This window comes from Lasioglossum baleicum, chromosome 9 (assembly GCF_051020765.1).
Source record: "Lasioglossum baleicum chromosome 9, iyLasBale1, whole genome shotgun sequence".
NCBI lineage: Eukaryota > Metazoa > Arthropoda > Insecta > Hymenoptera > Halictidae > Lasioglossum > Lasioglossum baleicum.
Genome location: NC_134937.1, coordinates 821,570 through 842,828, shown reverse-complemented (window position 1 = coordinate 842,828; position 21,259 = coordinate 821,570). Strand labels below are relative to the sequence as shown.

General features: G+C 45.0%; 3 protein-coding genes across 3 annotated transcripts; all 3 read left to right on the top strand.

The window, feature by feature from the left end:
• Positions 1 to 333: 333 nt before the first annotated feature.
• Positions 334 to 2,679, top strand: LOC143212450 (uncharacterized). The gene has a single exon (XM_076431295.1). It carries the CDS (start codon positions 334 to 336, stop codon positions 2,677 to 2,679), a length of 2,346 nt encoding a protein of 781 aa, XP_076287410.1.
• Positions 2,680 to 3,117: 438 nt separating this feature from the next.
• LOC143212449 (uncharacterized) lies at positions 3,118 to 6,856 on the top strand. The gene is made up of 3 exons (XM_076431294.1): positions 3,118 to 4,199; positions 4,264 to 5,868; positions 6,157 to 6,856. Exons 1-3 carry the CDS (start codon positions 3,118 to 3,120, stop codon positions 6,854 to 6,856), a joined length of 3,387 nt encoding a protein of 1,128 aa, XP_076287409.1.
• Positions 6,857 to 18,589: 11,733 nt separating this feature from the next.
• Positions 18,590 to 20,695, top strand: LOC143212445 (uncharacterized). Its single transcript, XM_076431288.1, has one exon. The coding sequence runs from the start codon at positions 18,590 to 18,592 to the stop codon at positions 20,693 to 20,695; it is 2,106 nt and encodes a 701-aa protein (XP_076287403.1).
• Positions 20,696 to 21,259: the final 564 nt, after the last annotated feature.

Sequence of the window (21,259 nt, the reverse complement as noted above, 5' to 3'; positions counted from 1 at the left end):
TTGAACTCGCAATACTTGCGCTTCACACCGACCGTAGTCATTCATACCTCATTACACCATTTCATCTCATTTCTCATTTGTATCTTTTCTGGTTTTCCTTTAAATATACTTTGTTATTTCAACCTGTCTCAACATTCTCTCGCACTACCTTTCATTTCATCCTTTTCATAGCTAGAGTTTACAACATTTGGTCCTTCGAGCCGGATTCCTTCTGAATCCGTACAGTCAACCTTTCATAGTCGAATCTTCCCATCTTCGTGTTCCGCTCCAACTCATTCTCTTCATCTACGTCATCTCACTGTTGTGTCGTCGTCACACGTCATCCGTCACATCATGGACACGCTTGTTGCTGACCAACATACCCTGCTGCAGCGTATGGCACGCACCTGCGACAACGTTCGCAAACTTGGCAAGGCCAAGACTACGAGGGCCGTCATCGAGGTCCAGCTGCGGAACCTAAACGCACGCTGGAAAGCCTTCCAGGACAATGATGCGAGCATCCGACACACCGCCACGGAAGACGACCGAAAAGGTGACTACTTCACCGCGGATCTCTTCAACGATGGAGAAGATGCATACTGCCTACAGAGGAGCGAACTCATGGAGTGGTTCGAGGAGTTCGAGGCAAGCAGGCACTCGGTGACCAGTGAATCTTCGCCACAGAATAACTGCCCACAACCTGAGACCGAACGGAGCGCCCAGGCCCAAGTCATCGCTGCCTCACCGGCCAACGCCTCTCCAATCCAGGTACACGTATCTCAGTCTGCTCTCCCTACAGCCAACTTGCCCACCTTCACTGGGACGTACCACGAGTGGATTCGGTACAGAGACCTTTTCACGAGCCTCGTGTTGACCAATGAAGCCTGGAGCGATGCAGAGCGGTTCCATTATCTGACCGCCAGTCTAAGTGGAGAAGCCGCTCAATTAATTCAACGCGTTCCGATCTCTGGCAGCAATTTTCACCGAGCATGGGAACTGCTGCAGCACCGATACGAGAATCGGAAACTGCTTGTCGACTCTCAGTTCGATCAGCTGTTCAGCCTTAAGGAGATTCGCAGCCACACAGCAGGAGAGATCACAAGGATCCTGAATTGCATGTGCAACGTCTCCTCAACGCTGAATTCTCTCGACATCCCCGTTGATGACTCGTCAGTGTGGATGGTACAATATGTCGTTCGAACCTTGGATGACCATACACTGAAGCATTGGGAACGGTCAATAGGCAGCCGGACGGATCCTCCGACACTCTCCGAGTTTCTTGAATTCTTGGAGAAGACAATCCGAACTCTGGAGGCAATCGAGACACGGAATGGACTACGACGTCCTACATCTCGAGTACCGACATCAAAGGTCAAGATCCACCATGCCTCAACCGAAAACGACGCCTACCAGAGACGATCAACCTGCTCGCTGTGTCAAGGCCGGCACCCTATATATTTCTGCCAGGCATTCAAAACGAAACCTCCATCTGAAAGACTGCAGTGGGTCAGATCTTCGGGTCTCTGCCAGAACTGCCTGGGACGTCACGAGGCGAATGCGTGTCGGACCACGGAAACGTGTCATCAATGCGCTCAGCCGCATCACACGACGCTCCATGACGCCATCAGAGGAGGGGGCGCAACCAAGGTCAACAGCATGGTCACCTCCAACCTTTCGGAGCAACCCGATGATCCAGCTGCTGTCCTGCTCGCCACCGCTGTCATCTCCGTTGCATCACATGGACGCACCCGCACGGTTCGAGCGTTGATCGACCCGTGCTCCGAGGTGACATTGGTCAGCGAAACAGTGGTGCAAGCGTTGCGAGCCCCGAGGAAAGCGTGTACGCATGTAGTCGTAGGAGCCGGAGCAGCTCCTACAGCGACGGTGCGGGGGAAGACCACGCTGACCATCTCACCTCGAGACCAGCCGAACGTGTGCCGCTCAGTGGAGGCGCTCATACTGCCTCGACTCACCACCTACCGACCACATGGACATCATGGGTCACTGACGTGGCCACATCTTTCAGGGCTCACCCTTGCCGACCCTGACATATCGTCGTCACTGCCTATCGACATATTGTTGGGCGCAGATGTATACCCCACATTGATCCTGGACGGAATTCGCCGCGGTGGCCGCCGCACTCCCGTAGCGCAGGAGACAATATTCGGGTGGATTTTATCAGGCCCTACCACGATGTCTGGCGCATCCCCTCAAAGTGCCTTCAGTCACGTATGCACCACCGAAGACTTAACTTCTCTGGTCCATCGCTTCTGGGAACAGGAGGAGGTAGCCACGCCGGACACACCCTTGACCGGCGAGGAGGCAGCCTGTGAGAAGCAGTTCACAGACACCCATACTCGCGAGAAGGACGGCAGATACGTGGTAAGGCTCTGTTTTAGCAAACCACCACTGGACTTGGGGGAGACTCACGGCATCGCTAGGAAAATTCTGCTGGCAAACGAACGCAGATTCCTAGGCAACCCTCAATTGCAGTCCGCCTACCGGGAGTTCATGTCGGACTACCGACGTCTCGGCCACATGCAGCCTGTACCTGACGAGGCGTGGGTCACGCATCGCCCTCACTTCTACCTGCCTCATCACGGGGTGCTGAAGGTGTCCGACTCGTCCACCAAACTGAGGGTAGTGTTCAATGGCTCCAAGACGTCCTCAGCAGGCACATCACTGAACGCCCATCAGTAGGAAATATAGGGGGGTTCTAAGCCACTTCCCAATTCAGGCGGTTCTGAGGAACTTTCCAATTCACGGGAGAGCGGTACCGCATTGCACAAGCATTACGTCATCTAGGCCAAGGACAAAGCTGTTAGGCACCGCCCCCTTCTTTCTTACGTCATCTAGACATGACCCTTATCTCTAAGGGTAGCAATGAATAAATAGGACACGATGGAATGTGAATTGTAGTCTTTGCAAACGTTTCATCGTTGCAAACGTTTGCCGTGACAAAAAAAAGTTATTTAATATTCATAGTTAAAAACGGTGCCACTGTTACATTGCAAAGTGCAATTATATTTTGAGAACTGGAAATTAGCAAATTAAAGTTGAAAGGAATATTTTTGTCGACAACTGTGCGGTAGCAAGATGATTGAAACGTGGAAAAAAATGTTGAGGTGTTTGACAAGCATGTCAATGCTGCTGAAAACTATGGACGAGTATCACGAATGGCATCGCTCGTACATCGAGTCTCTGCAATGTTGCATCAATTATCTATCCAGTGCAAAGGATGAATTGTCGGGGAGCATGAAATCTAGTTTAACATCAACTATGTGTCGAATGAAAACTTTGAACGTTTCATTGCACAAACGTATTTCCTCACCACACACCGGTAGAGGTTTATATGATCGCGGCGGTGCGAGAGCCTCGACGCTCCGTTGGGAAAATGTCGAGTCGGCGTTTAAAAATCGCATATCGACCGGCATCGTTATCAACGTCGAACATATCGATCCTAAACAATTTTTACAACATGCGAAACGAATGGTTACAGGGCGCGTTACAGAATTTTTAAACGTACATTCATCGCTGAAAGCTAGCGTGACGTTGGAGGCAGAATTCATGCAACACACCAACGAGGTTTCCGTGAAAAGTTTCGGCACGCGAAACGTTGCATTGTTTCGGACAAGCAATCTACGACAGTGGTATCAGAGAGACGTTGTGCCAACGATTTTGACATCGTTGGAAGAGTTTCAAGAGCGAGACAGCGGGTGGGCACTGTCGAAGATACTGCATTTGATTGTGAACTTTAGCAAATACCAGCCGTTGCAAGCCGGCTGCGCCGCTGCAACCTACTTGCCTCGAACAATACAGCTGAAAAGAGCGGTCGTGAACGTGATCAGCAAGGATGAAGCATGCTTTTGTTGGGCGGTCGTGGTGGGTCTCTATCCGGCCAAGGCACATCCATCGCGTTCATCATCATATCCACACTACAAAACAGTGCTTCAAACCGAAGGTTTTCAATCGCCTATGCTGTTCAAAGACATTCGAAAATTTGAACGAAAAAACGATGTTTCCATAAACGTGTTCGAATGGGTGCGCAAGAAATGTGTAACACTTCATTTGACTGAGAAGAAACGGAGAAGACAAGTCAATTTGCTGTTTATCCAGAATGCTGCAAAGACGCACGGCCATTTCGCATGTATACGAAATTTGTCAAGATTGGTTTCATCACAGCTTAGCAAGCATAAGTGTATGAAGCATATTTGTGATCGGTAAGTTGCACGTTTTTTTGTTTTTTTTTAATTCTTTGAAGCAAGAAAAGTTTTCTTCCCACAGGTGCCTGCAATATTTCCCTACGCTGGAGAGATTAAACATTCATACGATCGACTGTGAACGAATGAATGATTGTGCTCTGACGTTTCCAACGAGCGAAGATAAGTGGTTACACTTTAAAAATTTTGTAAACAAAGAACAGACACCATTCATTATCTATGCTGACTTGGAGTGTCTGCTGCTGCCTGAGGAACAGGAGGGAGAAGACCGTGCAGCACGCGTACAATATCAACAACACCACGCGTTTAGTATAGGATACTATATACATTGTCGCTACGATGAATCGCTGTGCGAGTATCAGGTTTATCGTGATAAAGCGGGATGCGCTGCATGGTTTGCAAACAGGTTGTACGAGCTGAGTCAGAAATTACAGCCGCTATTTGATAAAACGGTGCCAATGAATCCACTAACTGAAGCAGAAAAATTAAATTTTCGTACAGCCACACATTGTCATGTCTGCGAGAAAACGTTTGGGGAAAACGATATACGAGTGCGTGATCATTGTCATTTCACGGGCGCATATCGTGGTCCAGCTCATAACGAATGCAATTTAAGCTATCAATCTTCGTACGTGATACCAGTGGTTTTCCATAATTTATCAGGCTACGATGCACATTTCATTATAAAAGAATTAGCAAATTCGTTTGAGGGACGGATAGACGTATTACCATTGACGAAAGAGAAGTATATCTCATTCACGAAAAACGTTTCCATCGGGAGACAGCCGGGTGAAGAACGAATGTATGTAAAGTTCTTAAAATTTCGCTTCATCGACTCATTCAAGTTCTTGAACTCAAGTCTGGACAAGCTGTCATCGTATTTGGACAAAAATAAATTACGCATCGTACGAGGTGAATTTACACATCTTTCTAACGATGATTTCAACCTGTTGACCAGAAAAGGCGTGTTTCCATACGACTATCTGGCATCGTACGATAAATTAAATGATACATGTTTACCGCCGCGCGAAGCATTTTACAATCGGTTAAATGGTAGCGAGATATCCGACGTCGATTACCTTCATGCAAATACTGTTTGGTCGCGTTTCACCATACAAACGCTAGGAGAGTACAGTGATTTATATCTAAAATTGGATGTATTGTTGTTGGCAGATGTTTTCGAAAATTTTCGCGATGACTGTCTCGAGAATTATAAGCTTGATCCAGCACATTATTTCACGCTCCCCGGTTTCGCGTGGGATGTGATGTTGAAAATGACGAAGATTGAATTGGAGTTGTTCACCGACGTCGATATGCTTTTGTTCGTGGAGCGAGGAATACGTGGTGGATTGAGCCAATGTTCTCACAGATATGCATATGCAAACAACAAATATTTGTCTACGCACGATTCAAGTAAACCATCCACCTACTTAATGTATTTTGACGTGAATAATTTGTATGGTTGGGCCATGTCGCAACCTCTACCGCACAGAGACTTTCGATGGGTGGAGGATATTGATAATTTCAACGTTGAATCCATTCCAATCGATAGCCCTGTAGGATACATTTTGGAGGTTGATTTAGAGTATCCACGCGAAATTCACGATGCTCACGCAGATCTTCCATTTTGTCCAAGTCACGATGCAGCAACCAGCTCGAGTCAAAGAAAGTTGCTGGCAACACTTCGCAATAAGGAGCGATACGTTATACATTATCGATACCTCCAGCAAAGTTTAAAACATAATCTGAAACTGAAGAAAATTCATCGAATTCTAGAGTTTCAACAGTCGCGATGGTTGCACGAATATATCGACTTGAATACAAAATTACGCACTAACGCAACCAACGATTTTTCAAAGAATTTGTTCAAATTAATGAACAATGCTGTGTTTGGAAAAACGATGGAGAACGTTCGAAATCATGCGATCGTCAAATTACTTTCTCGATGGAATCGTAGACACGGAGTTGAACGATTGATAGCTAGACCAAATTTTCACAGTTATACAGTGTTTTCTAAAGACTTCGTCGCAATTCAGATGAAAAAGCTGCTCGTTAAATTTTACAAGCCCATCTACGTAGGCATGTCCATATTGGATATATCAAAATTTCATTTATACACTTTCCATTACGGGTACATGTATCCTAAATTCCAGCAAAATTGTAAGATTTTATACACGGACACGGATAGTCTGATATATGAAATCACTTGCGATGACGCGTATGAGACATTGTTGAAACGTGATATCCATCGATATGACACCAGTAATTATACAGAGAACAACGTTTACGGTGTTCCGATTGCAAACAAGAAACAACTAGGATTGATGAAGGATGAGAATGGCGGTAAAATCATGACAGAGTTCGTAGGACTTCGTTCGAAAATGTATGCGATTCGCGTGCATGATGATTGTGAAACCAAAAAGATCAAAGGCATTAGGACAAACGTTACCGCTCGGGATATAAGTTTCGAAGACTATGTCGAATGTCTTAATAATCATACGGAAAAGAGTGTTAGCAGTAATTGTATAGCGTCTGTACGACATCAGGTGTATTCGATGTCGGAAATAAAATTAGCATTGAGCCCGTATGACGATAAGCGATATATTTGTAATAATTTAATCAATACTCTTCCTTGGGGGCATGACAGTATCAATTGAGAAATTTTATCTATAAAAAGAAAAAAAGTATGGAGACGCATCCTATGAAAACATTATATTCTATGCGCTTCAGATTGGGAAGTAGGAGGATTGTTTTTTAAATAAAAATACATCTTAATTCAAAATGCTTTTTACTATAAAAAAAAAAATTTTATTACATTAAGTAGGATTGAGTAGTAGATTGAGAAGTATGAGGGATTGTTTTTAAATAAATCTTAATTTTAAAAAAATGATTTTTATTATAAAAAATTTTTTACATTTTTAAAATTTTTAAAACATTACTTCAAAATATTGACTGGGTTGATGGATTCCTTTTTTTATGGTACCGATTATTGCTCATTGATGTCCTGAAAAGAAAAAAAGTTTTTTAATATTAATCATTTTTTTTAATTAATAAATATAAAAATTATTTTTAAGTGTTAATTATTAATAAATATAAAAAACTTTACGCACCATATCTAATGGAATATCAATGGACGTGAACGCGTCCCATTCATCAGCACTATGCCTCACGGCATACTGCCATCCCCTGATGAACGCTGTTCGCTCCTCCTCCGTGTTGAAAATCTGTAATAATATTTATTAATTAAAATATCTTTAATAAAATATTATTTATTTCTTTATACTTACCACCAACTCCAAATACCCACTGAGGGAAACTTCAGCCTCAATAATTAGGTATAACATCTTGAAATGTGCTTGGACATTGTCAACACCCATTGTTTTATACAAGTACCCCCCTCCGGAAAAAGATGCAATGAAATCTCGTGAGATTAGAAAAGACGTTTCGTTGCAGTAGATAATGAAATCTGAACTCGCGAAATTCAATCGGTGCTAATCGAGAGAACTGATGTGTCCAGATGTTTTGGCCTGGTAACTCCAAACCGTTAAAGAACGCCACTACTGCAGCTTGCTAGATTAGAAAAGTCTCATAGAGGAAAGACAAAATTCCTCAGACTTTACAAGTCAACATCAACCGCGAAAGGATGCTGTTACAGATTATGAAACGCTCCTCTTACAATGATATGGATAAGAACCGTAAAACATCTGGGGCACAATTCCACATGCGGTAAAAAGATAAGGGGGAAACTCTATACCACTCTGAAAAAAAAAGTGAAGTAGAAATTCTCTCGGGTGATGTAGGATTGTGTTCAGATGTTTCCCCAGCTTGACAACTCGGCATCAGCAGCGAAATAATGCTGTTACAGATTATGAAACGCACCTCTTGCAATGATATGAATAAGAATCATGAAGCACGTTCGAGGGTACAATCCTACATGCGGCAAAAAGATAAGGGGGAAACTCTATACCACTCTGAAAAAGTGGAGTAGAAACTCTCTCGAGGGGTGGTACAGCGCTATTGCAAGGATGAGGATTGTTTTTAAATAAAAAATCGTTCACATAATTTTTTATTTGATAAAGTATATATTTTTTGTACAAGCGTTTTTTAAGTAATTTTTCGAACAATGTTCGTTAGTGGATTGTATTCCATGATACGGTCATGTATTATTAAGCAGTAGGCTGTTGTCGATGGGGGAACGTCGGTTTGACATTCAAATTCGATTCGCACGTCAACCGTAGCATTTTTTAACACTTCGTTTTGTCGAGAACAATCGAGAACGACGAGTGGACCGTATTGCAAGAAATCCGTGACATCGAGTAGCGCTTCACCGTTTCCATAGTATGATTCTTGGAATTTTGCATACATGTCATAGAGCAACGCGTATTTACCTTTCTCGAAATCGATATTTAGATCATCGTATGGATAGGTTTCCGAGTTCAAGTAAAGTCGAATATTTGTCAATGCGCAATGATCGAATCGTGTAGCCGTTTTCATTAAGTTGTTCTTTCGATTGGTTTGCAAAGCGAATATCACGTATCGCGGTTTTTCCATTTGTAGAGCCGTTTTTATCGCCCATGTATGCTTCGTAGTTGTGTGTAGTAGAGGATATTCGTACAGATCCCACGATCGAAAGGTCATGTCGATCGGTCTGTCGCTGTCTAAAATCTGTAGCATGGACAGCTTATGTACTTCATCCAATGTGACGTGAGGCATTCGCCATTGAATTTTATATAGATTCAGAATAGGTTTCGCGTTGTTGGAAGGACTGTACAACGCATTCGCATCGGTACGCGAGCGAATCAAAATTAATTCGTGCCGAGCATTTATCACGATGCGTTTGTAGTCTTCGCAGAAGCCTAATAAAACACTCATAGGTACGCAAAAGTTGAAATATATTGCAGCCGTGGCCGTTGCATTCTGCTTCTGTCCATCATCACCATACAGCCAACCAGCGTTGGACAATGCGCTGCTTCTCGTTCTAGACAGACTCACATAATTCTTCAAAGTTGTCGTCGCGCCAGGATTTCTGGACCGATCAATTTCCACTCCATTCAATTCATAGCGTATTTCCTCAAACATAAACGCAACAGTATTGTTCTCGAGAGTTACCGTATCGATGTGGGATTCTCCTTCAACCGGTAATTCGAGTTTTCCTGGTAAACTAAGTTTTCCCTCAACGTATAGGAAGCTTTTACATGGGAGCGTGTATAGGTCTTGTTGTTGAATGGGTATCCTTATCTCATCGCTGTTTTCAAACGTTGTGTTAGCATACGGATTGTATGTGTGCAGCTCAATCTTCGTTATGCGATTGTCGAATTGCGATTGTCGATTGGCGCTTCGGAGATGTTCAAAATGTCATCAAACATGATCTCTCACTTTTTAACAATAAAGCCCAAAGATTGTAGATACTTTGCGTTTTCCACAGTTAATTTCTTACGAATCGTCAACCTTTTTTCTGCGGTTAGTTTCTTGCTGTTGTTGCCGATGCTGTTGTTCAATGTATGGAATACCGTATTATGAATTAGCATTGCTTCGTCGCGCGTGTAGTCGCACCGTGATTTCTTCACCTCGAAAATCAATCAAACGTCCGGATTGATCAACTATGCGAATGGTTAAATCGTCAATTACTCGTGCAACGATCGGAAGGTAAATGACTCGCGCAGGCGTTTCCGACAATTTATATCCTGGTGGTACCTGAGGCGCGAACTCATGTATCGTGTGAACGAGTTTACCATTGTCGTACGATCCGGTGGTTATGTTACATTCCACTCGTACGATATTCACGCTGATGATATTCACTGGTGTGTTCGATGTATGCCACACGTTTGGTGGTAAAACACGATCTATGGAAAATCCTAGGATGGATCCCACGTTGCCAGGCTTTACAAAGTTTATTTGATAGTTGCTTTTAATTTCACTTTTCATGGTGTTGTTGTTCGCCCGTAAGACCAGCGGATATTCTGAGGCGGCAGTCTCATCGACATTTTTTGGAGGATATCGCGCGCATATTTCACGCCTCAAGTACGCGTTGATTGCGTCCAATTCGTATGAACCGTCGGGGATGATGATCTCCTCATCTTTTTCACCGAAGTAGAATCTATTGTTTCCAATGTAGGCACTGATGTTCGGTATCGTATAATAAGTTTGCAAATCGAGCAATCCCAGCTCATATTCGCCATTGCTCAGATCTATGGGGGGAAAGTACTTTGATGATAGTATGCTGCTTCTTCCCGACAATGTAAACGGAAATGACTTTTTCGCATACATCGTGTAGAGAGACTCTTTCCAGGGTCTTTTATTCTCGGAGAAATATCGCACACAATTGACCACACACGCTTTCGTCGTAGTTTTGAAAACGTTCGTGGTTATATAAGATTGTCACGTTCACACCGAAATAGTGAATCAACTCAATCGGCGGTCGAAGATTTCCAAAACTATCAAAGTATTTGACACGCGAGCCGTGTTTTATATAGGCGATCCAGTGCGTTCCCGGTCCACGACTATTATCTAGATTGACTATACCTCGCTCGTTTACCCACGCACGCAGCGGTAAATCGTCACGCATAAAAACTCCACGAAAATACGGTAATCCTTTACACATGACCATCAATTCGATATCTGTCGTCGTGTTGTCCTTCTTCGTTGTTTTTTTTTCCTTCAAACCTTTTCCATGCTTATACGGTGCGAGATGTATCCCACGACCCTCCATGGCTCGATTGTGTCGCTCCGCTTCTTGTAATTGTTTCTTAGCAGCTTTTGCAGCGTTTATAGCTTTGACTACCCCCGCGGCACCACCCGTCAATGCGCCTATAGCCGACAAAGCGGGTAACAGCAACGGTAGAAAACCACCGCGTTTGGCGATCGGGAGAATTCGTTTCGTTGTTTTTTTTTTCTTTTCACCTTTTTTCTTTATCAAACCCATGCCCAATTTCGTTTTAGCTTTCATGGCTGCCAACACTGCAGTCGCGGACACCTTCTCTCCCAAAGTTGCGTCTCCGGACGTTATCCGATGCAGTGCTCGATCAGCCAAAACGTGATCGGCCTTGTGACGATTTTCAAGATCTTTGTATCGCGAATACGCTATATCGTGCTCTCGACAGGCTGTATCCAACGGATTGATTCCTCGATCCCCACGAGCTAATCGCGCAGTCAGTTTCGTACCAGGACCGCAGAATTGATATCCAGGTATATGCAATTCAAACGGTAGCGCGTTTATAGCTCTGTTTAAAAACCCCTTGCCCGTATGCGAACCGAGTGAATGATGATTCATAAGCTATTTTGCCTACTATCTCTTTTAAAAAGAACACGTTCGGGGGAGGGGAGTGACTGATACCTACGGTGTTCGAGCTCTCATATAAATACTACCTCCCCTCCCTCATCGTATCAATCAAATCATGCATTTTGTAAGGCAATCTTTGGATATTCGTGTTCCAACGTGTCGCGCGTTCGACGATTGCGACGAGACGATGCGAAAACATGGATCATTGTTACCAGGCAATGTACGATGTGTCATAAGCGGTCCGTCAGGATGCGGTAAAACAAACGTTATGATCAGCCTGCTGGAGAGTGCGAACGGACTACGATTTGCAAACGTTTATGTATACTCAAAATCGCTGAATCAGCCAAAATATCAATACTTGAGCAAACTGTTCTCATCCGTGGGGAAGGATGTAGGCTACTTCGCGTTCGCAGGCAACGCTGACGTAATACCCCCTGCAGAGGTACGGCCCGATTCGATATTTATCTTCGACGATGTGGCGTGTGACGAGCAGGATATCATGAGAGAGTATTTTGCGATGGGTAGACATTCACACGTGGATTGCTTCTACTTGGGTCAGTCGTATGCGAGAATACCTAAACATTTAATTCGTGACAATGCCAATCTACTGGTTTTGTTCAAACAGGATACCATGAACTTGCGTCACATTCATCAGGATCATGTAAATACCGATATGTCGTTTGAAACGTTTAGCGCGTTATGTGCAAATTGTTGGCGAAAGAAGTATGGATTTCTCGTAATCGATAAAGACAGTCCTACAAATCGCGGTCGTTACAGACGTGGATTTAACGAGTTTGTCATACTGTAACGAGTACTGTTGCTCGGTAAGGGTGGTTGGTGCTGTATCGTGGGCTGTAAATCTCTCTTGCGCTTCCAATATGTCAGCTCAAAAGGAAAAGAATGAAAAGCTGCGAGCTTCAGTCGTGAATGAAATAGCGAAGACCAGTGATACCATACGTAAAAAGTATTTAGCGTTGAAAGTTGGGAAAATGATGGCCGAGACGAATTTGCGAACAACTTTACAGCCGATCGTCGAACCGTTGAAACAGCTAGTTCAAAATACATCTACTGTTGAACCGGATAGTGACACCACGTTCTCGGATATTAAGGAAACACCACCACCGTCTCCCATACAAAAAAAAAGAAGATTCTCAGATATTAGGGGAACGACGCCATCGTCATCTATGAAAAAAAGAAGAAGAATAAAGAAGAAAAAGAATGTTGAAGTAACGCTCGCTGACGATGAGATCGAGTCAACGATGTCGCAACAGGATACTTTCGAATCACCGAGCACGGTATCTTTGGAATCTTCAATGCGTAATATTTTTGAAAATCCAGAAACTGATCGAGAGGAAAATCAACATCTAACCGAGAATTTCGGACCTTTGGCGCGTGAATATTTAGAAAAATTTTTTACCAGATCAATGAAAAATTCCGACAACGTGTTCGGGGTATATTTCCAGGACAATAAACTGATGCTGGGAAATTCAGCGTTTGAAGTGAACAGCAACGACGATATCATCATTAAAGGAGTAAGGTACGAGGGGACTCATGGTCTTTATGAATTAATATTCAACAGAGTACCCGACAAGCAGTTGTACACCGAGGATGATAAGAATGTGTACAAAAGAATTCTCGTTCTCACGCAAGCGCATCGACGCGGGAATCAGCTAAAGGGAAACAAAGGTTATAAGTATAAGAAAATTATAGGACCGATGTTTTCGTCACGTGGTGGGAAGGGGATACAACTTCCAACTTCTATGCGTGTGACTAACAATCCGATTGATTACGTGCATTGGGATGATCCAAACGAACTCGTCGATCGTGTGAAATTGTTAACCGCTTCGAAGAATGCCGGACATTCCAACCATAACAATGAAATAATGTCAATAATCGAAGAACTTCGTGAAGCCGGTATAATTATAAATTAAAGCGCGTGCATTCATTGAGTTAGTGATGAATGAAATGTCAATTGGTACAGCTCGATAGAATGCGCATTCGTCTTAATTGTTGTAAAACGAATCAAACAATATCCTCGGGGGAGAACAACGGTGAAAGCTGGAACTTGAGATTTCAAAGTCTATGGATAAAACTGGATGAGATATTTCAACGAATACTGTGGATTGAAGAGCAGGTCAAACAGTTGTATGAGTTGACGATAAGTGAAGAAAAAGACTAGCTTGAAACAATGTCTATCGACAAATTTGGTATGGTGTTTCGCGAAGCGAACAAACCCGAGTCAAATGTTTCTTCGATTTTCTATCCCGGCGTTTTTAAAAGTTATGTGCATGATAATGCTATATGTTTAAATGATGACGCTAAATTATATGATGCGAAAGGTATGAGGATCGGACGCGTGGCGAATCCTGAAGCAAACGATCATGTTGCAACCAAAGTATACGTGGACACGCTTAACGTGAAGCTTGAGTCCGAGATTGTGAAGAAACTGGTCAAAGAACTGAAAACCGCTAAAGAGACGATAAAGTCTGAAATATTAGCTGAACAGAATGAAAAACTGATCAAAGACCTGAAAACCATTAAAGAAACGATAAAGTCTGAAATACTGGCTATGATACAAGGCATTCGATATGATGTAAATGAAAATATGAAATCAACTGATATCAATGAGACCTTGAAGGAGAAAGTAAAAAGAAGACGAGTTTGAAATATTGACAAGAAACGTGTCGACGGTCCTTGAGGGGAATCCATGGATAGCAATCATCATACGTGAACATACTGTACAAGATGTATCTGTACCTGTTCCTGTACCTGTCTGTACCTGTCTGTAGCTGTTCCTGTACCTGTCTGTAGCTGTTCCTATACCTGTCTGTAGCTGTTCCTGTACCTGTCTGTACCTGTCCATACCTGTCTGTAGCTGTTCCTGTACCTGTCTGTAGCTGTTCATGTACCTGTCTGTAGCTGTTCATGTACCTGTCCATACCTGTCTGTAGCTGTTCATGTACCTGTCTATACCTGTCTGTAGCTGTTCCTGTACCCGCCTATACCTGTCTGTAGCTGTTCCTGTACCTGTCTGTAGCTGTTCATGTTCCTGTCTGTAGCTGTTCCTGTACCCGCCTATACCTGTCTGTAGCTGTTCCTGTACCTGTCTGTAGCTGTTCCTGTACCTGTCTGTAGCTGTTCATGTACCTGTCTGTAGCTGTTCATGTACCTGTCCATACCTGTCTGTAGCTGTTCATGTACCTGTCTATACCTGTCTGTAGCTGTTCCTGTACCCGCCTATACCTGTCTGTAGCTGTTCCTGTACCTGTCTGTAGCTGTTCATGTTCCTGTCTGTAGCTGTTCCTGTACCCGCCTATACCTGTCTGTAGCTGTTCCTGTACCTGTCTGTACTTGTCTGTACCTGTCTGTAGCTGTATCTGTACCTGTCTGTACCTGTACCTGTATTATCAATATTAAGTAGCATTTATCGAGTCATCAAGTTATCATAAAAATCATCAACCTTGAGAGAAAAAAATGAGGGGGTGGAAATATAACTGAAGATTTTAAGAAAAGTATATGTGAGGTAAAGACTCTATTGAAAAGCGAGTTGAGTAGCGACAGCAAGAGACGATACGCGTCGCTTTCAACGAGTTGGATAGCTGAATCAGTCATCGCTTCAATAGTTGGATTGAAAAGTGAATAATCGGTTAATGAGAGAGCGCTACAAGAACGACGATGAGTAAAGAAAACGTGGTGGAAGAACTGCATGCTCCGGCGAGACGTTTTTACCCGCGTAGACGTGTAATCGTGCGAGGATTCGATGATCTTTGGCAAGCCGATATCGTTGAAGTTCAAAAATATGCACGAGACAATGGAGGGCATCGATATATTCTCACGATAATCGATGTATTTAGCAAATATGCATGGACGGTTCCTTTGAAGAGTAAAAATGCGAGCGACGTGTGCAAAGCTTTCGCGTCAGCGTTGAAGAAAGATGGTAGAGCCCCGAGCAACTTGCAGACCGACATGGGGAAAGAATTCTTCAATACAACGTTTCAAGACTATCTAAAGAGTCGTAACATACACCATTATTCTACATTTAGCACTATGAAAGCTTCCGTCGTGGACGTTTCAATCGCACGCTGAAGAATAGCATGTGGAAATTTTTCTCGTTGAGTGGAAAATATAGCTGGATCGATGCGCTTCCCACGTTGACTGAGGACTACAATAATCGAAAACATCGTACAATCCGCATGCGACCTGTCGACGTGAGCCGTAAAAATGCTGGACACCTTCTGTCCACCGTGTACAGTAACGTGAAGATTGCTGGTCCTGCCAAATTCAAGGTCGATGATCGTGTGCGTGTCAGCAAGTTTAAAACCTTATTCAACAAAGGATACACGCCAAACTGGTCAACTGAAATATTCAAGATTATCGCGGTAAAACGAACGAATCCTGTCACATATCTCTTGGTCGACTCTACGAACAAACCTATCGCCGGAGGATTTTATGAACATGAGATACGTGCGGCAAAATATCCTGACATATACTTAGTTGAAAAAATATTACGCAGAAAAGGAAATAAAGTATATGTGAAATGGCTTTTATGAACATGAGATACGTGCGGCAAAATATCCTGACATATACTTAGTTGAAAAAATATTACGCAGAAAAGGAAATAAAGTATATGTGAAATGGCTGGGAATGGATGCGTCACATAATTCGTGGATATCTAAAACGAATATACTTTAATTATATTTTTCTACTTGTATTTTTTAGTTATGATAATTAATTTTTGTAAAACGACTATACTTATTATATTGCGATAATTCTGCATCATTTCTCTGTAGGAATTGTATGTAATGTTGTAATAAAAAAAATATAAAAGAGATATTCTTGAATAATTTTATTTTTAAAATAATGTATTGTTACAAAAGACAATTTTCACACAACATTAATATTTTAACCTATCCGTTTTTTGTGCCTCGACTGCAATGATATTAGTGCATGAAGCCACCAGTTCACAATCAATCAATGAACTCTGATCAAAACATTCGCTCTCGACAATCGCTTTCACGATATTCTTCGCGTTGGTATCCCTCACCACAATGACAAAATTCATAAATTTATCGGTAATCGTGGGAACATTGCCGATCAGCCATGAATACATGTTGTGTATGCAGAATTCGAGATTGTACAAGTTACGCATAGTTTTTTCTGTGATGTATAGAGCTGTGAACTGATTCGACAATTTCACTAGATTCATACCATTGAGATTAACTATTTGCAATGTTAAATCATCACTCATTTTTCTACACTGTTTCTGCATAGAAAGTAAATTGGAAATACACTCCTTCGTGCGCAACAACTCTGTCCATGCATCCCGGGAAAATGTGATCTCGTTACCACGGTTATCCCCCATAGTTAGTTCCACACAAATATCATCGCCAACGTGTACACCAATTTCGTGATATTTAAAATAATTGCCAGCTATGGAATATCTTCGACTCAAGATTCTGTGCAAACTACTCGATGATTGTGAAATGGAGTCGCTGTTGTCAAAACTCCTGCAACAGATTTTTTTAAAAAGAATTAGATGTTTTTCAAAATTTTTTTTTTCACAAGTTTTTCATCTTTCTACTTACATATTATTTAGTCTCCTCTTTTTGTGTGACTCCTCGATGCTTGAATGATCACATTCAGTGAGCGGATGATTGTTGTAATACATCATGCTTTTTTCGTGTTGATTGTCTCGATCTGAAGCGCAACGCTTGGAATATAATGTTCTTATAGGATGCATTGGCCCCCACCTTTTTACATTTTCTTAGAAAGGGGGCGGTGCCTAACAGCTTTGTCCTTGGCCTAGATGACGTAATGCTTGTGCAATACCATTAAGTGATGACTCAGCAGCTCTGTCCTTGGCCTAGATGACGTAAGAAAGAAGGGGGCGGTGCCTAACAGCTTTGTCCTTGGCCTAGATGATGTAATGCTTGTGCAATACCATTAAGTGATGACTGAGCAGCTCTGTCCTTGGCCTAGATGACGTAAGAAAGAAGGGGGCGGTGCCTAACAGCTCTGTCCTTGGCCTAGATGACGTAATGCTTGTGCAATACCATTAAGTGATGACTCAGCAGCTCTGTCCTTGGCCTAGATGTCGTAAGAAAGAAGGGGGCGGTGCCTAACAGCTTTGTCCTTGGCCTAGATGATGTAATGCTTGTGCAATACCATTAAGTGATGACTCAGCAGCACTGTCCTTGGCCTAGATGACGTAAGAAAGAAGGGGGCGGTGCCTAACAGCTTTGTCCTTGGCCTAGATGACGTAATGCTTGTGCAATGCGGTACCGCTCTCCCGTGAATTGGAAAGTTCCTCAGAACCGCCTGAATTGGGAAGTGGCTTAGAACCCCCCTATATTTCCTACTCCCATCTCGCAGCCGGCCCAAAACTGCAGCTCAATCTAATGGACGTTCTTCTCCGGTGGAGGCGACACAGGTTCGCATTCCTCGCCGACATCGAGAAGATGTACCGCCAAATAAGGGTGCATCACGACGACTGGGACTACCAGCGAATTCTATGGAGAGGCAGTTCGGATCAGCCCATCGTACCTCAGCACCTCACTACCGTCACGTACGGCCTTACGTGCGCCCCGTATCTCGCCATACGGACGCTACTGCAACTCGCGAGGGACGAGGGGTCAAGATTCCCGAGCGGCGCAACCATACTGCGAGAAGCCACCTACGTGGATGATATCCTCTCAGACGCAGACACCCGCGAGGAGGCCTTGAGAGTACAGGAGGACATAATTGGACTCTGCAGGGCGGGCGGCTTCACCCTAAAAAAGTGGAACGCCAACGATCCGGACTTATTGTCCAGACTGCCACCCGATTTCCTCGCTACATTATCCACACTGCCATGGCACCCTGACGTGGGCTGCAGCGCACTAGGGTTAACTTGGCATCCCGACACGGACGACCTGTCCTTCTCCGTCAAACCACCCACCTACTCCTCGAAAGCTACCAAGCGTTTTGTGCTTTCGCAGATAGCCAAGCTGTTCGATCCTCTAGGCTGGCTCGCACCCTTCATCATTCGAGGCAAAATTCTTATGCAGCAGCTCTGGAAGGAACAGAGCTTCCCCCCTCGGCCGCGGAGCAGTGGAGGGATTTGACGACCGAGATGTCCACCTTAGCTGCAATACGACTTCCACGGTGGATCGGAGTGACCAGCGCTCAGTCGTTGCGGCAACTGCACGTCTTCGTGGACGCTAGTGAGAAGGCCTTCGCTGCAGTGGCCTACCTCCGCATCAGCGACTCCACTCAGGCCACCTACGTCTCATTGCTGGTCGCCAAATCAAGGACGGCGCCGCTGAAGGTGGTCTCACTCCCACGGCTTGAACTTTGTGCTGCCGTCTTGGGTGCCCGACTGCTCTCTCACACCCGCCGAGAGCTGAGAATTTCCATCGATGAGATGCACCTGTGGTCGGACTCCACCGTAGCATTAGCCTGGCTGCGAGGCGAACCGTCTCGCTGGACCACATACGTTGCCAATCGAGTCTCGGAATTTCAAACCACAGTTCCAGACATTCGCTTGCATCATGTGGGTACGAAAGACAATCCGGCAGATTGTGCATCTCGAGGCGTTACATCCGCCCATTTACTTGACCACCCCCTCTGGTGGCACGGACCAGGATGGCTAACCAGTCCATCCTCGACGTGGGACGACGCCCTTCCAGCCCTTACCACGACGGAGGAAGAAAAGTCATCGGCGGCATCCTTTCACGCCACCACGCCGGTCACGCCTCCACTTCTCCTACGCTATTCCTCTCTCAGCCAACTCTTGAGAATCACAGCCTGGTGTCTGCGCTGGAGAAACCGCATGCCCCAGAACGAGTCGCAAGGTTTGCAACTCCGACCAGAAGAGCTACGACAGGCCGAGCTCCGCCTAACCAGATTGGCACAGCACTGTGACTACGCGGACGTCGTCACAGCATTGTCCACCAGACGACCAATCGGACGATCCACTCGACTTCTGGCGATGGCACCGTTCCTGGATGACCAAGGCATTCTGCGCGTCGGAGGTCGCATAAAGCACTCGCTGTTGTCCTACGACGAGCAGCATCCAGTTATCCTGGCTCCTGAGTCGCCTCTCACCCACCTAATCATTGAGCATCATCACCGGCGCACCCTACATGGAGGGGTGCAACTTACACTGGCATCCATCCGACAACGGTACTGGATCCCTCAAGGTCGACAAGCCGTGAAGAAATGCATCTCCCGGTGCGTCGTCTGTCTCCGATGGCGGGCGGCAACGAGAGATCAACGCATGGGAGATCTTCCTCCGACCAGGGTGACTCCAGCACGACCCTTCCTCCACACCGGTGTCGACTACGCCGGCCCTGTACTCATCCGGACAACAGCAGGGCGAGGCCACAAGGCGATAAAGGGATACGTCGCAATTTTTGTATGTTTCAGCTCTCGAGCCGTGCATATCGAGGCCGTCACAGACTACACCGCCGCCGCCTTCATAGCTGCATTCCGCCGCTTTTCCAGTCGGCGCGGACTGTGTTCAACGCTGACCAGCGACTGCGGCACAAATTTCGTTGGAGCAGACCAGGAGCTGCGCAGAATGTTCGCCGCCTCCTCTAAGGAAGTAGCGACCATTTCCCATTATCTCTCCAGCGAGGGCGTGCGTTGGAAATTCAATCCACCAGCCGCGCCTCACTTTGGAGGACTCTGGGAAGCAGCCGTCCGCTCGGTCAAGCACCATCTACGGCGGGTCCTCGGCGACGCAACTCTCACGTACGAGGAGCTAACCACTGTCCTCTGTCAGGTAGAGGCCTGCCTGAATTCACGCCCCCTCCATGCGCTGACCGACGACCCAGAGGACCTCAGGCCGCTGACTCCTGGCCATTTTCTCGTCGGCGGACCACTGCTGGGCATTCCAGAGCCATCACTGCACGATGTTCCGACGAGCCGACTCTCCCGATGGCAACAACAGCAGCAACGAATCGAGCATTTCTGGCGTCGCTGGTCCAGCGAATACCTGCATCAGCTCCAAACGCGGAAGAAATGGACCACCACGCAGCCGTCATTGGCCATCGGGGAGCTAGTCCTCATTAAGTCAGAGCTGACTCCACCCTGCAAGTGGCCGTTGGCTCGCATCATTGAGGTACACCCGGGATCCGACGGTCTCAATCGGGTCGTCACCGTGAAAACCGCGGCAAGTAAATTCAAGCGCCCGATCACCAAAATCGTTCCTTTGTACCGCGACTCGGAACCCTAATTTCGCTATCAATCGTCAGTTCTTTGCTTTTCATCTTTGATTATATTCATTCTTTATTCAGTTGCGATTCTCAGTTGATTATATTCAGTCATTTTTCAAGCTGTTTATCGGCTATTATATTCGGCGACAGCCGAAGGCGGGCGGAATGTTCGAAAACCTGCGGTCCAGTTTTCTTATTAACGTGCAAGGCGATTCCGAACCGTCAAAGCGATCGCATTGTATGTATACGCGTTCTACACAATAGACATAAGCACGCGTGCGAGAGTTTTTGCCCAGCGCCACGGCGATATCAGCTGGGCAAAATGACAACAACCGGCGAGGTGATCGACCGCCGATGTAAACCTCGCCGGATCGCAGCGTTCATCGAACCCGGCAAATTGTATCGTGGGCCATCGCATCATGTTTTGCTTGCTCCAATTTCGTTACCCTATTCCTTTGTCTCCCCCGCAGCACCGGTTATTAGGTCATTAACCTAACGAACGTTGCTGCGATCCTACCTGTTTAATTTTAAAGTCCCCACTCCGTAATCCTTCCAAAACCGATGGCCCACGCGAGTATAAAAGA

Coding starts and splice junctions, on each gene's coding strand:
- LOC143212450 (XM_076431295.1), top strand. CDS start 334: ATGGACACGCTTGTTGCTGACCAACATACCCTGCTGCAGCGTATGGCA.
- LOC143212449 (XM_076431294.1), top strand. CDS start 3,118: ATGTCAATGCTGCTGAAAACTATGGACGAGTATCACGAATGGCATCGC. Junction 4,200..4,263: donor ATGAAGCATATTTGTGATCG/GTAAGTTGCACG, acceptor TTCTTCCCACAG/GTGCCTGCAATATTTCCCTA. Junction 5,869..6,156: donor ACCAGCTCGAGTCAAAGAAA/GTTGCTGGCAAC, acceptor ATGGAATCGTAG/ACACGGAGTTGAACGATTGA.
- LOC143212445 (XM_076431288.1), top strand. CDS start 18,590: ATGTCCACCTTAGCTGCAATACGACTTCCACGGTGGATCGGAGTGACC.